Genomic DNA, 17567 nt, shown 5'->3' with positions numbered 1-17567 from the left:
ACAACAGGCATTACGGTAAGAGCGTGAGAGCGATGACTTCAAAATAAAAATAAATACCTGTAAAAATAATAAATACACGAATAAATAAAATGAAATGAAATGAACATGAATATACATAAAGAATAGTTTAACAAAATAAATAAGATTTAATGATAGGCTACGTGAAATCGAAAATAACTATCTAATACTAAGCCGTACAAACTGTATTCCACTCAAAATGTTGACTCTAAATTGTGTGAATAATTAGTCAAATTTAATAATAGTGAATACATTTCTAAAGAAAATCTGATTTAAAACGAGAGTACACCCCCTCAGAGTTTCATTCTGAGACATCCTGTTGCTACAGACCAAATTCATTTGTAATTGAAAGTAGACCACTTCACTTCAGTGCACAGATTCAGGATGTCACTCAGACATTCCCACGACATTCTGATGTTACATTTCAAAACTGATGCCCTATATGTCATATACCAGCTCTTTTCCTTTCAGTTCAAATTCGGAATAAACTACTGCTTCTACTACTACTTCTACAATTTTGAGGAAATGGCCTCCTTACACACACTATTTCACTTATTCTGATGCAGATTTTAAAAGTTAAAGCCCTTTCAAATCTTATATATTAGCTATGTTTCCATTAGATTTAGGTTATAAAAGAAAGTATATCAAATTGATGACTGAAATACACTTTGCAGGTGAAGATTATTATATTCTCATTAATTTCATGTATTATTTATTTTTTCGCAGACTGACTTTGTGACTGACTGACTGAGTCACTGAATTATTGTGAAAATGCGTAGTGATTGAAATACTGTTGACTCATTCTATTTATGTGTGCCTGCACGTTCATCGGATCGTAGCTTTTATTTTGAAGTCACTTCTTATGCGGTCTTAACGTAATGCTTACTGTATACACGAATATCAAATACCAATGGGGCTAGTTTAGAGTAGAGGCTGGCTTACCCCAATGAGGAAACGGCTGTGGGCGGGGCTGTATTTAGGCTATAACTTAACGGTATTAAAGCAGTGAGTCACATTAAAGTGATCCCACTGCAGGTAACCAGTTAGCTAGATTCTGTTGACTCTAAAAGTGGATACATCCCTTATTTTTATATTTCTACTTTTTTAAGGTCCAACCAGAAGCTGGTGATGTGGGGTCCCATACTGATTTTTTTCTCCTTTGTGGCGGCCCAGGTGACATCTCATGAAATCGTAAGTTACTGAGCCATCAGTTGTTTTAGTTGAAGTTGACAGTGATTTAACTCATCTATTTTTGGGATTTCTTTGCAGAAGGTGGAGTGTCATGAATTTCACAGTAAGTTATTTATTATTCATACATTTGTTATTTATAGGCCTATCATGTTGGTTTTGAAGCCATAACAGTGTTTGATCCAATGCAGAAACCAGTCTCTTAAGGTATTTTGTACTGTTTGATTAATGTTTGTTTTACAAAGCTTTCATCTTTATATTTTGCATGAAAATGAAACATTTGGAACAAGTGGAGATTCCATTACCTCAAAATATAGCCCACAAGATAAAGTTATAGCCTAAAGACAATTTGATATAGACAGAAGTTTAATTGCCTGTTTATTTCATTTTATTGCAGGTCAGGGGTGAACGAGATACGTTTATTTAAATGTGTTACTGACATTTTCATAAAACCAGTAGCCACAAAGTTTTTCAAAACATTTGATCCACTAAGTTCCAGATTCTTGTGAATTTGAACACGTTTTGACATTGAACATTATACAAACTGTAAGCAAACATCAGATACATTTAAACAGCTGAAATATCTATAAAGTGTGAGTGCCACTGCCATCTCTTGTTGCAGCTTTCCCTCCTAGTAGTGACAAGTCTCCATCTTTGCTGGCGGACCTGAGAGTGGAGCTGGTGAAAGAAGGAGGAGAGGATATGTTGAACATAAGCTGGGCAATCAATGTTGATGGTATGCAACACTTTTTATTTTTCCCACATAGAAACATAAAAAAATGACTTGATGTTGTTTACTTTAAGATTATAGTTTTCCAAACACTTGGGATGGTGCAGAATTCTCTGATATGGCATATTCAGAATTGATTGTTAAATATATATTTTAAATACAATAAAGTCACTTACTGGTTATTACTGGTTGTCTGTTTAAAAAAGGAAGTATGTCGTACCAAATGAGGAGATTTGCCAGAAATTCATTTTATTTACATAACAAACAGGACTTTGGTCTGGTTGACACTGCAGCAGGATGAAGATTTTTTTTTAAAAAAATTGCAACGCTCAAAATATAAACAAAAAACAGGAACCCTAATACATTTTTCTTTAAAGGCACTGAACCCCAGAGGTTCATTTTTATTAAAACCATTGTGAAAAATGTCAGATTTCTATAACAGAGGACAATCATCAAAACTAGAATTATGAACAGCTCCTTAATTATAAATACCAAATACATAAAACACTAAAAACAAGAATAGTCATAAACTTGTACATGTAGCAGGAATCAGACAGACACAGTACACATATAGTGAGCTGCTACGACTAAATAACAACATAAATTGAGTTGTGGGTAAGTTTTCAGGATACAGTGGTGCACGGGTTGGAAAGATGGTCTGATTTTGGAGTTGGTGGAGACAGCGGTGTAACTTATGAATGGTAGGGTGTGAAAGGGAAGGAAAGGAAGGAGAGCATATATATATCTTTATTTTGTCTGAGAGGATCTCTGACATTTTCTGTTTCTTTGCAGGTAGTAATGAATACCTGACAGGCACTCGGATCATGATCTCGGGAGAAGCATCGTACCATTGTACATATGACCCAGTTTTTGCAGAGGCATGCCCTGCTGGATCAGAGCAGGTATTGCAGATGGAATCTTGTTTAATTGGTGATTTTCTGCACAACATGAGTTTGAAATCATAGACTTTCTAAAGATTACATGAGGCTTAAAAATGTTCAATTTGACGCAGTGATTTTCATCTTTTCATATCTAGAAATGGTTTCATTATTTAGTAAAAGCAAGCTATGGCTCCAACTTCATCCAAGCTTCCAATCTCCCTTTGCCTCCACCGGAGATTGAATCTTACAAGTATACCAGGATCGTAATACCTTTTCCAAAAAGTAAGCTCATATTTTTATTCTCACCTTTTGATACTTTCTTAAAGTTTTATTGAGAATATTATTCGTTATCCACACTTTGAGGAACTCAGTACAAGTCAAAAGCATTGTGATAATGTCTCATTTTTCAGTCTTACAAGCATGTACTGGGCACCATATAGTCATGTGTTCCCTAATCTCCTAATCCCAGGTACGGCTGCTCTGTTGTTTCCATGCAGGCAGTGTGAGGTGAAAAGTATTAAAATGTCTAACCTCCTTCTCTGTTTTCTTCAGTCACATCAAAGCCTACTCCACTTCCTACAAGTGAGTGATCTCATTTACTTGTGTATGTGCATATAATGTGTGGAACTTTACTAAAAAGATGTAGATTTTTCTATCTTTAATAATACGTTGGAATATTTCCCTGCAGAGTTGTCCACTACAGGTAAGACTCCACAATTACTTTAAATGCTGTCAGCTTAATTTTAATTACATGAAGGAAAATGAGGAGCGTGTTTATGTGTGTTTGTCTGTGCAGACTCGGGACCAGTTGTCCCAGATGTGAACTTCATCAGCGTAGCAGTGGCCATTGTCGGGGGACTGGCTGGTTTGGGTATCCTGACTTCCTGCTACATAATCTGTAAATGCACTTTCTAAACATACATTTAGATGAAGGTGGACCTACAGGCAGAGGTGTAGTTTCGAGTTACATGACTTGGACTAAATGTCACAAATTTGATGACATTAGACCAAATCAAAAAAGACTTGCAACTCGTCTCTGACTTTACCACAAGTGATTTTTGACTTCACATGGACATGAGCCCTTTGAATTGAATATACTTGATACCTACCTCCCATCATTAACGCTATTCATTCCCAGCAAATTGACACTGTAGGACTTGGGACTTGCCTATCTTTACTTGGGACTTATTGCAAAGACTTGAGACTTGCAAAAACAAGTACTTGGTCACATCTCTGCCTATAGGCCCTAAAATTGCACATGATGAATGTGAAAAAAATATTCAACCTGATGCAGATGCACAGACTGCCTGTCTTGTTCACATGCTTTGATACATCCTCAGTTACTATCCCACCCAAAACTTGAAACTTGAAACTTGAAACTTGTGAAATGCTGACCAACCCATTCACAACGATCTTTCAGTCATTTTGTAAAAGAGCTCATCTTTAACCACTCAGTGGCTAACAGTCTTATTATCTTCCAAAGGAATCATGCCTCCCCTGCTACATTTGAAGGTTAGATGAAAGAAGTACTGAAATGAATCAAACTTGGGCTCACCACAAACAATTTCAGAAAACCCCTTTGGGTTATATAATATGTCTGACACCACTGCCTGGTACTGCAGATAACTATCACATCATTGTCTGTGTTTCTTACTCTCCAGATAAAAGCTGTGGAGCCAAATCAACCTCACTTAGTTTTAGAAAGTTGCCTACATCTCCACCAGTCCCTGTCCTCATGGTGTACCCTGCTGAGAATCCAGCTTTCCAGCAGGCCGTGGTGGCCCTGGCAGAGTTCCTGCAGTGGCACGGCGGCTGCAGCGTGGCTGTCGACATGTGGCAGCAAACGAAGATCGCAGTGCTGGGGCCAATGCGCTGGCTGGCAGAACAGGCCAAGGCTGCACACATAGTCCTCATTGTGTGCCCACAGGTAGAGATTATTAATTGTATGTTATTTATTTCTTGCTGTCTGAATAGGAGTGATTAAAAAAAACTCTCTTCTCTCAGTCCTCTTCACAGCCCAGCCATTCTTCTCCCAACCTCACCTTCCCAGAACCCTCCATCCCAGCTGCAGCTCGTGACCTTTACCCCCTGATTCTCAACATGGTGGCGAGTCATGCGAAGAACACCAGCGACCTGGCTAAGTTCTGGGTTGTGAAGCTTGGCGAGCAGTGCGACAAGAAGCCAAATAACCTTGCGCCTGAACTGAGGGCCTGCAAGACTTTTTGTCTGATGAAGGACTTGAACAAGCTGTGCTGGAGTCTACACAGCCAAAGTTTGTACGGCAAGAAGATATCTGATTTGGTCTTCAGAGCAGGGGTGGCCTACAGTAAGAAGTGTACAGTGGCATTAAGTGAAGCTGTGGAAAGGCTAAGTGGACATCAGACAAGCAATTATAGAGAGGTGGAACCATTAAAAACTTGCTTTTGTTTGAACATCTGCAATGAAAATGTTTAGACTGATGGATAAAGAAGGGTCAAAATAGTTAGTTAGTGAATAGCTGAGTCTTTTTGCACTTTCTAAACTGCATTCATGTTATGTTTTAATAATGGCATAAACCTATGCTCATACTGGTTACCAGTTAAGCACTGGTGTGGTACCCCGGGGTGGGTACGTGTCATAAGAAGTGGGGGCCTGGGGGATTGTCACTCAGAGTTACAGTTCAGTGTATGCACATTTTTGGTGTCATTTTAGAATAAGTATTTCTATTTAGTGTATGTTACTTTTTTTTTGATAATGCGCATTTGTTTCTTCTATAATTACATTGTATTGTGTGCTTTTTTAATGTGCAAAAATCATCATCATTTCTCAAAGCACTCCCATTGGTCACTTAACTTTTCTGCAAGCAATTTTCCAACATTGTAATCAAATTATTTTTTAAAAAGTGTTGGGGAAAAACAACCATTTAAAAAAACATGCTCCCTCATGATCAGAATTCAACTCAGTACACACAGAGGCTTCACTGCTACCACTTGATTTGACATGACAAGTAGCATATGGTGGTTAATGTTAGCAAACTAGTAATTGTTGTACCTATCATTACTGAGCCATTTTCCTGCTTGTATAACTCTTCTCTGTTATGCTACATTTTAGCATTTAGGGAGCGACCATGACCATGCTGCCACTAAAATTAACTATATTTCAGTTTCTGGCTGTGATAAGTGATGTGATTTTGGCAGGTTTTTAAAGAGACATGCCCTTGAAACTCACTTGCAGGTTTGAGGGTATTTAAAATAGGCTTAATACAAAAAGCAACAATTTAAAGTTGAAGTGCCTCCCCTAAATCAAACATAACATAACACATAAGATAATTCACACCCCAGTGTTTTAAAAAAAATGTTTGAAGTGCCTCCCCCTATCTAAACTGAGGAATGTTATAATATTCCCTTCAATATAGCCCATATATTATTATTTTAGGTATTAATATTATTATCAATAATAATAACTTTATTTATATATCACCTTTAAAAACTTAGTTCACATAGGGATTTGAATAAGGAAGCAAAGCAGAAATGGGATACATAGATGGCAATACAACAATGGAAAATAAAACAGAAACTAGAGTAGAGTTAGGATGAAATTAAAACGAGAGGACAAATTATGCAAGATGCAGGACGCATAATGTCAGTATGAAACAATACAAAGAAATAGCCCCAACACAACAGCAACGTTCAAAGCAATCAATCCACAAAGAAAATGAAACGAAATAGAAAACACATAAATTAAAGCCATCAAAGAAATAAAAACGAAGCAACAAAGATATACAACGCAATAAAAAGAAATAAATATACTTGAAAAATAGCAAAGCAAGTTAAACATGTTTGCCAGCAGGTAAGGGGCGGTGGCACAGAAAAAAAATCTCTCGACAAATCAAAATCGCTGTATTGCACCACGTGATCAAACACGGAAGTAGAATCTACCGCTTCCACAACTTGTGATTCAGAGAGAGGTCCTCGCTTGATGTTGCATTTTGAAGCACGCCACAAACGCTAGAAGGTCTCGACTCATTTTTTCTGACTATTTAGTCGACTAAATGCATCAGTGATCATGACTCAGGCTGAGAAAGAGCAAGACAACGGGAAGGAGAAAGAAAAGGAGCGAGACAAGGAGAAAGAGAAGGAGCAGCAACGCGGCGTGAAGAGACCCATCGCTCCTCCGGCTATCCCAGACCCCCTGCAGGAGGTGAGAGGGGACAACGAGTGTTTAAATTGTGGTCTGATGCTCATTTGTGTGGAGAAGGCAAATGTCCACCTGTTAGTCTCTATTGTTAAGCCTATTTAGCTTTCACCGGCACAGACAGCCCCTGTGCCGGACTAACAGAAGCTCCAAAGGTGCTCACTTAACAACGATATGATGAAATCTGCTTAACGACTGATGCATTTGATCTCTGTTTACTGTGTGTTGTGTTTTTTTGTTCCTGTTTCTGCTCTGTGTGTCTGCATGTAATGCTTAACTTTGTGTTGTTGCTTCATGCTGCTTGCATGGGTATTTGTAGGGGTCCACCAACATTGTTTTTTCACGGCCCATACTGATTATTAGTTGTTAATGAGACATATGCATTTGCAATAAAATGAAAATCTTTCTATAAACATTTACAATTTGGTACATAACAAACTCTAGCACATAACTTTGTTTTAATGCCTTTAGAAAATGTTAAATTGAAACTGAGACTTTCAGCATCATATACAAAAAGTTCCTGGCAACTTTTTTTTAATAAAGTCAAATGAAAATTTAAATGATAAATGAATAACTAAAACAGCTCCTTGCGGTTTTACAAAGTAAAAGTTCCTTCCGTGCTGACACTTTCTTTGCACTCTTTGATTAATTAATTTTATTGACGATCATTGAAAAAAAATGCCGATACAGATGATCGACAAAATGCCAAATATCGGCTCCAGTATTCGGCCAGGCCGAGGAAATTGCAATGTGTCTGGTATCCATTATTCAGGGTAGCTCTTCCAAAGGTGGGAAGCTTAAGAGAATAAAAAATAAAAATGAATAAGGAGTAAACCAATCAGTATCATAGAACAACAGAATACAACATATTTCTCACTCTTTCTCACTCCTTTTTTATTTAATATCTTGCAAAAGTCTGACCTTAAAGGTTTAATGTACTCAGCCCACTTGTTCTAAATCCAGAAAAACTTCTCTTTCTAGGGAAAATGACATCTTTTCCATTGTATATATTCCATATATTATCCATTCCTCAATGATTTGCGGCTCTGATTTTAACCATTTCCTCGTGACAGCCTTTTTGCTTGCTGCCAAAAGTATTTGCTCCAATTTCCTAACATTCACGTTCTACCCTTGAAATGTCACCCATGTATACAGTATCACATCTGAATGGGATGTTGACCCCCAAAACATCACTGATATGTTTATGAATGTCCTGCCAGTAGGGCACAATGGTCCAACAATTCCAGAAGATATGAAGGAGGTCTCATTTCTGCCACACAGTCTTCATTATCCACTGCCACTTCCTTGATGTCGTTTTTGCAGCCAAGTAAAAGAAACAAACAACAAAAAATGTTCAAAAAATGAATTCACTGGCTGAGTTCCATTTCACTTAACGTATTCTTCCCCAGTTCTCGTCTGAAGTACTTAAATGCCCCACTTTCTCACATTTTCTTTTAATATACAGTGTATAGTGTGTACTAATTTTAAAGGCTTCAAAACATCGTGCCAAAGGACTAACACTGGCACAGTTACTGAAATGTTGATTAATGTGTGTTGTCCCTTTAAATAAAATGAATACAATGAAAAATAAAATATGAGAAATATTAGAAATGCCTTTTAAAATGCTAAATTATTGACAATTTTGCAAAAAAAAAGATCTAAAATATGTGTTTAAGACCTCTCTTTATCATTCTGTAAGAGGTCAATAATAGCTTTGTGTAGTTTTTCATGGTTTGATCTTAATCTTACTGCTACAGAAAAAATATGCAAAAATTGTACCGATATGAAGCCATTACAAAATACATAAAAATATCAAATTTATGCATACATAAAAAATCATATAACTAAGGCAGTGTATAAAAGTATTCATTTAATATTATATAATCCTTGTGGTATCAAAATGGTATTGCATATTGATATTTTTCAAGGCACTGTATCAAAGTTAGACATTCTTGTGTAGTTACAATGCTTCTCTATAGAGAACTGCTGCCTGTGAGTCGAGCCTTATCACCCATCATCAGCGGTGGACCTCACTGACATCGCTCTTGTGGCTGACTGGGACTAAATCCCTGTAGCCAGGTTCAACAATCATGTGAAAAGCCTTTTAAGTGGAGTGGAAGCTGTAATGTAATGTAACAGCAGAATATCAGGGCTTACAGCTGTGTGATGACATACTCACCAACAATCTGGGTGTGGTGTTCAGATGTCCACATACTTTTATGACACTGTTGTGCATGACATGATCATGCTTTTGTTGATAATGTCTGACTGTCTATATTTTTATATGTTTTTCTTTTGCAGCAAATACAGAGCAATTTTATCGTGGTCATCCACCCTGGTTCAAGGACGCTCCGCATCGGCAGAGCCACGGACACTCTTCCGGTGACACTCCCACACGTGATAGCACGCAGACACAAGAAAAGTGGACAGCCCAGATATGAAGATGCCTGGCTGTTGAGAGACGGTCTAAATGTGAGTCACCTGAAGTCAAATTAGTCAAATTAATTGAATCTTTATATACTTTTTCTATTTGCCCTCATTGCTTCTTCTTCCTGTCCGTCAGAAACCAGAGAGTAATGAGCAGAGGCAGAATGGGCTTAAAATGGTCGACCAGGCCATCTGGTCCAAGAAGATGTCGAATGGAGTGCGGAGGACGCCTGTGTCCGCGGAGCAGGTGTGAATTATGAAAGAGCTGCATATGTTGTGCTGCAATATTTACACACAAAAGCAACATATTAATGGTCTATATTTGCTTTTTTTGACATATATGTTAAGCACTTTTAGTTGCATTGCCTGTATAAAAGGTTCCAGAGTAATGAAAGGATTGATTGGTTGATTTTAACACGGTCCCAACAGTCATGGAAAACCTGGAAAATAAACAAAATATCGCAGTCTCTTTTTCCAGGGCTGAGACAGTCATTGAATTAGTAAAATCCTTTAACATTTTGTTGTATACTTTGAAATTGATTGTTACAATAACATTACATGGATAACCTTTCATTTTATGTGGTCATGTCCAAAGTCTGGCCAAGGGGCCAAATGTATCCCTCAGACCAATTTTAAACGGCCCTCGGCTCGTCTTTTAAAATATACTATATGATTAACACAATATTGTTAAACCAAGCAGGATCACTTTGCATTTATTTTCGTTCACGTCTCAATGGCAGGACAATCTTACAGCTTGAAGACATCCTCCAAATAGCAACTGTGTAGGCAAAACTAATGTGCTGTTCATAAACAGATACGCAAACTAACAGTTACCTAACACCAGATATTTCCTGCATAGCAGACACGGCCACAGTAAAGAAGCATAAAGTCGACAGTGAGGGCTGCCGCTTTCAGGAGCGAGGAAAGTTTAATACTTTTCCACTTTAAGATAAAACAGTTGTGTTTGTGTCATTGGTATGCAATTTTTTTAATAACCCGTATGATGTGCGAAGCAGCTGGCCCCCAGGCGTTTTCACAATACCTTATCTGGCCCCCATTAACAAAGGTTTGGACACCCCTGACAGAATGTGACCTAACTGTAAATTTATTTCCTGTAGCTGTTGACGTAATGCATGTGTCGATGTGTGACCACATTTTGTTTACCGTCATGCACTTTTCTTTATTTTCTCCCAATGTTCCATCTCTCTTTTCTGAATGCCAAATAATGTTTGAATAGAGCTTGAATCTGATGTGTTTTTATTAGCGTTGTTGTGACAGTGTGATTGAACATGTAGGATCATGAATCCCAAAGTTTCCATACTTGTACTCTGCTCCACTGCTACTTTTAAATTGTACTGCATTTTTGAGAGGGAGCAATGTTCGTGTCATACATTGTGAAAGGTTTTGGAAATTTTTTAGGGTCCTTGGAAAGTCTTGAAATAGTTCAAATTTTTTTTACAGTAAAATGTGTGGAAACCCTGTTTTAAGTATAATGAGTAACTGCTGTGTAGTTTCTGGTGCTGTTTGTTTTCATGTGCTGACATGTATAACATTATCTGTGTCTGTATTTGTGTATGTGTGTGCGTCAAGGCCAGAGCTTATAACTGTCAGATCCGTCCGGCTGTACTTGACAGCAGCTCCAGGGTGAAGTGGACCAACACAACCCACCAGCCTCCTCATCTGGTGGGAGAGGAGGTCAGTGTGTGTCTCTGGACGTGTCTGCTAACTCTTGTAAAGTAAGTCATCTAAAACTGTATAATGGTAACTTTTTGTCTGTTTTATCCATTTTCTCTCGCCCCGTCCACTCTGCCATCACCCAGGCTCTTTATGTGAATCCATCTGACTGTTATAACATCCACTGGCCTGTGGTCAGAGGTCAGCTCAATGTTCATGCGGGGCCCGGAGGTTCACTGACTGCCGTCCTGGCTGACCTTGAGACAATCTGGAGTCACGTTATTCAAAAGCAGCTGGAGATCCCCCTCAAAGACTTGAAGGTATGATAATCCCCTCAACTCCTCAGATCACCTTTTCCTGTGGAGCAAAGTTAAAAGTACAACATTTTGAAACAAGAAAATATGAAAAAATGAGCTCAAACTCAGCTGATGATGGTAGCACTTTTATTTAGATGTTAATGCTTTGCTTTTGTGGCTGGTTGCCAGTATTACAGATGCATCTTGTTGGTCCCAGACATTTACAACAGACAGCACATCAAAGAAGTTGTCAACATGCTGCTGCTTAACATGGGCTTCTCAGGTATTACGCACATTTATTCATGTATGACAGAGTGCACAACAACCACATACATATACACTCGTATACACTATTAACTTCCGCCACAACCTGTTTAGGGTAGGCTGTGCAGCCATCTGTTTCTCTTGGCATCACCTTATGTTTTGTGTGTGTGTGTGTGTGTGTGTGTGTGTGTGTGTGTGTGTGTGTGCGCGTGTGTGCGTGTGTGCGTGCGTGCGTGCGTGCGTGCATGCACATGCATAGCAATCATAGTGCACCAGGAGTCAGTGTGTGCTACATTTGGCAGCGGGCTGAGCAGCGCTTGTGTTGTGGATGTAGGAGACCAGAAGACCAGTCTTTGCTGTGTAGAGGACGGAGTGTCCCACCGTAACTCCAGGTGAGACCGACAGCGACTTTAGTTAAGCAATATCACACGAGGGGGAGCGATGTTGTTCTATATATCATCACAGTTGCTACCTGACGCTTAAACATGATTAACAAACCTACTGTGCTAGGGGTACGGGACTAAACCTTACCCTTAGCAGACGAGGGGTAAGGTTTAGACTTAACCTGTGCCCAAGCCCCACAAACACAAAATTATGAAGTGCCTTACAAGTTAATATTAACCCAAAAACCACTCAAACAGCAGAATTATACTAAATTACATGTTACAACGGCAGATTGTTCAAGCCAAAATCACAGCACCCTTTGGCCTTATAACAGAGTTGCTCTGTTGGTGTGTTGATGGATGTGTGGTTCCTGGTTGGTGGTTAAACTCTACATCAAATAGAAAGGAGGGTCCAGTCAGAGAGGGGGTGGTCCAAAGGCAGGGGCCTGAGGAGATTACCGTTCCGAGGAGTGGTGGTGAAGTGTGACCTGCATTAACACAAAGGACTGCACTGCAATCAAACATATCGCAACAAGCAAAGTCACTTGACAAACATAAACACTAGTCTATACTAAAAATGAAAACCAGAACACTTTTGATACTACGATTTGTCCCATTGCCTACAGATTCTGCATCTGCATTCAGATATCCATTCATGGAAGCGTCAAGGCTGGAATTTTGTTTCTGGAATGTTTTTGCATTCCCTCACAATAACTTTTGCGTCATGCTTTGGTTTTACTTTTCCGCACATGTTTTTGCTTTCCTTCGGATCCATATGAACAATGTGTTGGTCCAGTTATAATACACAGCAAGTTTAGGGAAACAAAGAATTTCAGGGAAGAAAAATATCACTGAAATTTTGGGGGCTCTGTAGTAATACATTGTGTGTTCTGTTTGTTGGACTTTGCAGGTTGTGTTTGGCGTACGGTGGCTCAGATGTGACCCGTACTTTCTTCTGGCTCCTGCAGAGGGCGGGCTTTCCCTACAGAGACTGTCAGCTGTCCAGCAGACTGGACTGTCAGCTCCTGCAGCATCTAAAAGAGACCTTCTGCCATCTAAACCAGGTGTGTGTTGGTCACGGTGTGGGATCTGTGTGTGTTTGGAGGGAGGACTGAGGAACTGTAGCTTGTGCATTAATCAGTTTCTGATTAGATCATCATAGTCTTCTCAAGAATGGCCAGACAAGGTCAAATCAATTCCAAAATTTGTCTCTCTTTCATGTATTCTTAAAAGGACATATCGGGACTACAAGATCATGAATTCCAGACACGTTTCCCAGAAGCCCCAGCTCTTCTCTACCAGGTTCGACTAGGTGATGAGAAGTTACAGGTAATTAGTTGAAATAGTGATAAAGAACTATGTTTTTTAACACTGGTGCTGAAAACTTTTTAAAAGGGCTCTGTCTTTAGCTTGTGTGCAGGAATTATCTTTCATTTATGGCTCTTTTTCCCCCCATCTTGTTTTCTTGCTCTTATGTGTGTATGCATGTATTAGGCACCCATGGGTCTCTTCTACCCGACCACATTTGGCATCGTAGGTCAGAAGATGACATCACTTCAGCACCGCTCCCAAGGTGATTCAGAGGATCCTCATGATGAGCACTACCTGCTGGCTACACAGAGCAAACAGGACCAGGTAACACACACTCGCACAGAACAAACACATCTTTCCTCCACACAGAGACTCTGCGGTTCTTCTCCTTACTTTTACGCTGCAGCACCAGCGAAAGCTGAGGCCTGAGGCATCATGTTTTCAGTTTGTCCTTGTGGCACATTCATGGGAATGTGATATCTCAAGAATGTCTCAAGGGAATTTGTCAAATTTGACACAGACATTCACTTGGACTCACTGATGAGCTGATTAGATTTTGGTGGTCAGAGGTCAAGGTACCAGCGACTCAAGAAAACCTCTAGGATTTTTTTTTTTCAAATTTGGCACAATCGATCACTTGGACAAAAGGAAGAACTGATTAGATTTTAGTGGTCAGAGGTCAGAGATGAAGGTCACTGTGACCTCATTAGTCTCATTCTTGTGAACATGATGTCTCAAGAAAACCTTGAGAAAATTCCTTCAGATTTGACACAAACAATGACTTCACAATAAGCTGATTAGAATTTGGTGTTCAAAGATCAAGGTCACTGTGACCATGCAACCATCTCATTTTTGTCAACTCAGTATCTGAAGATGGCCTTCAGGGAGTTTCCTCAAATTTGACACAACAGTCCACTTGGACTGAGGTTGAACTGATAGAATTTGGTGGTTTAAGGTCAAGGTCACGCTGACCTCATTATGTTTTTGGCTATAACTCAAGAACCTTGGTGCTCACTTTGAAACTGTGCTGATTGTATAGATGTTCAGTGCTGCCAGTGAAAAAATGTGTGTGAAGCATCCATGTTTGCATAGACATGGATTTAAACTCACAGTGCTACTTGACTGGTGCATGGAAGCATACAACTGTGTGGCAATATTTATAGTTTTAATCATTCTCCCATTTTCTTCACCAGTCCTCCAAATCTGCCGCAGACCGGAAGGCTGTTTCCAGACCAGGTGGTGGTTTGGATGGTGAGATGAGCAGTCAGGGAGGGATCGGGGAGCTCTCTGACCTGGCCAGGGGCTGCGGGAGTGGCGGTGGTGGAGTAGGAGGGATGAAGGGGGAGATGGAGCTTGGACCTGCCCAGGGGGAGTGTCTGATGGGGGCAGGAGAGGTGGAGGAGCCCCTGTCTGCGCACCTCTCTAGAAAGACTGCCATCATGAGCCAGTTTGAGAGCAAAGCACTGGGCCTGGATAAAGCCATCCTGCATAGCATCGACTGCTGTGGTAAGGAAGGACAGAGGATGAAGTGCAGAGGTGGACAGATGTTTTACAGTGCTCAGGATGTAATGTTTGAGCTCATCTTTTTTTTTATTATTATTTTTTAATAGGATCAGACGAAACCAAACGCAAAATGTACAGCTCCATCTTGGTAGTGGGAGGAGGGCTCATGTTTCATGGTGTTCAGGAGTTTCTGCTTCACCGCATCATCAACAAGATGCCGCCGTCATTCAGGAGGCTGGTAGACAACGTGGAAGTAATTACCCGGCCAAAGGTAACCTGGGATATGCTGATGTGCTGTACCTGACTCAGAATGATGCCAGTTGTATCTGATTCGACTGTTCAATACAAAAATTTGATGATTCTTTTTATTCAATTACAAAGCAGGATGTTCATTATGGCACTGGCATCTGTCTAATGTAGTAAACGAGCTAACGGCCCTAACAACGGGTCGTAAATGCGCAACAACATTTTTTGCCATCACTAGATATCAAACAAAAGCAAGAAGTGTATTGTATTTAGCTGCTGTGAGCTGTAAATTCACCACTTCTCAGCAAAAAAGAGAAGGTAATGTTTTCACTCTCCTCTCCTCTGTGCCACTGCCTTTCCTGTCCTGCTGCGTCTCTGCAGCGCCCTGTTCCAAAGACTAGCACAAAAGTCAAGAGCGCTCACTTCGCTGTAAAATCTGGGGACAAAAATGTCCCCAGTAGTACACTGCACAGCACACTGACAAGCAAAGAAACCAAAACAACTACGGCTCGACTTGAAGCGACTTCAGTCAGCTGTGGGGTCTCCGACTGATGATTCGTATCCCTGACTTTTTGGGGCAACCCTAATATGTTGTACATTGTCATAGAATAGAATTTCCTCAAATCTGGCACGAATGTCCACTTGGACTCAAGAATAAACTGATTAGATTTTGATGCTCAAAGGTCAAGGTCATTGTGACCTCACAAAACATAACAACTCAATAAATCATATCTTTATTATTACAGCATTTCACACAAAAGTCTTATAGGATAAAATGATGGCAATTAAATGTTATATCCAAAAGGTCAAGGGTCAACCTCACAGCCACATGATAATGTTCTACATAATCATGTTTTGGCCGTCATTCAAAGCCATAAGTCAGGAGCAGTAGGGGAGGCATTTGTTCAGACACTGAGGCAGTAATTCTAGTTTAATACTTCCACATATATCATATCCTATATTGGAGTTTGTAAGATGAGTGCTACACATAATATACTGTATATACATCTTTGTATGTAGCACGAAGCTACACACAGCTCCTCTCATGTACTTGTATATTAATGTGCATTTACTCCAGGACATGGACCCTAGGCTGATATCGTGGAAGGGTGGAGCAGTGCTGGCGTGTCTAGACACCACTCAGGAGATGTGGATCCATCAGAGGGAGTGGCAGCGCTTTGGTGTCCGAATGCTTCGTGAGAGAGCTGCCTTTGTCTGGTGAAACCAACAGGGTGTCTGCACAGGAGGTGTAGCATGAGCAGCATGTGAGCAGAGCAGCAGCATCCGTGCTCAGTGCACACACAGGATGCTCTCTGAACCGAAAGACCTAACAGCTCAAAATGCTACAGCTCTTGAAAGGTAAAACGTCATCGTATCAAGTAAAAATTTAAATCTGGACAGCATCGCAGTACGCAGTGGGAAAGTATGTCGACTGTATCATTTTGACAGTTACAGCACTCCTAACACCTTGTCGAATATTTTCACCAGTCCTAATTTCAATTGTTGCGTGGGCTGTTTTATCCATCAGAAACCCAGATGAGGTCATTGTTGTGTAACTTTTGAACAGCTTTTAACAAAATTTTGTAAATAATCTCCCATGTTAATGTGTGTAAATAAACTTGTCAAAGTTGGATACACACTAGTTGCATTTCACTGGAACAAACAAAACTCACCTTTCTTGGAATTATGAACACTATTGTGGTGCACCGGGATCTGTGATCTTTACTCCGTTCGAGACGGAGGGGGACACACTTTTTGTATTTATTGATTTAGTCAGTAACTTAAAGTAAATTTTAGTGGCGCTTTCTTAGCTTTGAAAGGAAATAGTTGTGTTGCATTTTTTGAAGACCATTCTTTTGTGCACTTGATATATTTCTAAAAAGATCACAGCTTTTGATAATACACTTACCTTTTTCCCCAGCTACTTATTAATGTTTATTCCCCTCATCCCCTGAGCCTGATGGGGGAATGTATCAGTGTTATGACATTTTTTCTCAATTTTTGAACCACATACTAAACTATGATGTTTTTCTGTTTTTTTTTTTGAATGTCAGACTATGCTATGACATTTCTATGACTTTTTTTGATGACATACACTACAGTGAGTATTTAAAACGTTTTGAATGACACACTATACAATGACAACAAGAAACTGTACTTTGACATTTTATGATTTTTGGATGATGAAATATATAATTACGTTTTTATGATTTATTAAACAACATGTTATGCTATCACATGTTAGGATGAATAATACAAAACACAACAGTATGTTGTTTAGAAAAATTACAAAGAAGTTCTAGCATAGAATGGGGTTAAAGAACTCATTAAATTGGCATAATATAGTATGTCAAAAAACGTCATAGTAAAGTATGTCATCGAGAAAAAAAGTGTCATTGTACAGTCTGTGGCTCAAAAAATCATTAAAACATCATAGTATTTTATGTCATTCAAAAAATCATACAAACATTCT

At 39.4% G+C, this 17567-nt stretch overlaps 2 protein-coding genes across 3 annotated transcripts; both read left to right on the top strand.

Moving 5' to 3' along the window:
• Positions 1–1042: 1042 nt before the first annotated feature.
• On the top strand, positions 1043–5630 carry LOC121946961. 2 transcript variants are annotated; one of them, XM_042491810.1, is made up of 10 exons: positions 1043–1209; positions 1288–1312; positions 1829–1942; positions 2729–2838; positions 2973–3099; positions 3370–3399; positions 3506–3520; positions 3614–3688; positions 4479–4744; positions 4822–5630. In XM_042491810.1, the coding sequence occupies exons 1-10, from the start codon at positions 1147–1149 to the stop codon at positions 5269–5271; spliced, it is 1275 nt and encodes a 424-aa protein (XP_042347744.1). In that variant the 5' UTR covers positions 1043–1146; the 3' UTR covers positions 5272–5630. The 2 variants fall into 2 exon arrangements, with proteins under 2 accessions (XP_042347744.1, XP_042347743.1); XM_042491809.1 differs by having other exon boundaries at positions 3614–3715.
• A 98-nt stretch (positions 5631–5728) lies between these two features.
• actr8 (actin related protein 8) lies at positions 5729–16727 on the top strand. The gene is made up of 13 exons (XM_042491807.1): positions 5729–6996; positions 9292–9462; positions 9554–9664; positions 11008–11112; positions 11238–11411; positions 11577–11670; positions 11911–12043; positions 12945–13098; positions 13268–13363; positions 13529–13669; positions 14539–14851; positions 14956–15119; positions 16173–16727. The coding sequence occupies exons 1-13, from the start codon at positions 6862–6864 to the stop codon at positions 16314–16316; spliced, it is 1935 nt and encodes a 644-aa protein (XP_042347741.1). The 5' UTR covers positions 5729–6861; the 3' UTR covers positions 16317–16727.
• Positions 16728–17567: the final 840 nt, after the last annotated feature.

The sequence above is a fragment of the Plectropomus leopardus genome, chromosome 8 (genome assembly GCF_008729295.1).
Source record: "Plectropomus leopardus isolate mb chromosome 8, YSFRI_Pleo_2.0, whole genome shotgun sequence".
In the NCBI taxonomy this organism is placed as follows: Eukaryota; Metazoa; Chordata; class Actinopteri; order Perciformes; family Serranidae; genus Plectropomus; species Plectropomus leopardus.
The sequence above is the reverse complement of the archived record's forward strand: the minus strand, read 5'-3'. Positions and strand labels throughout refer to the sequence as shown.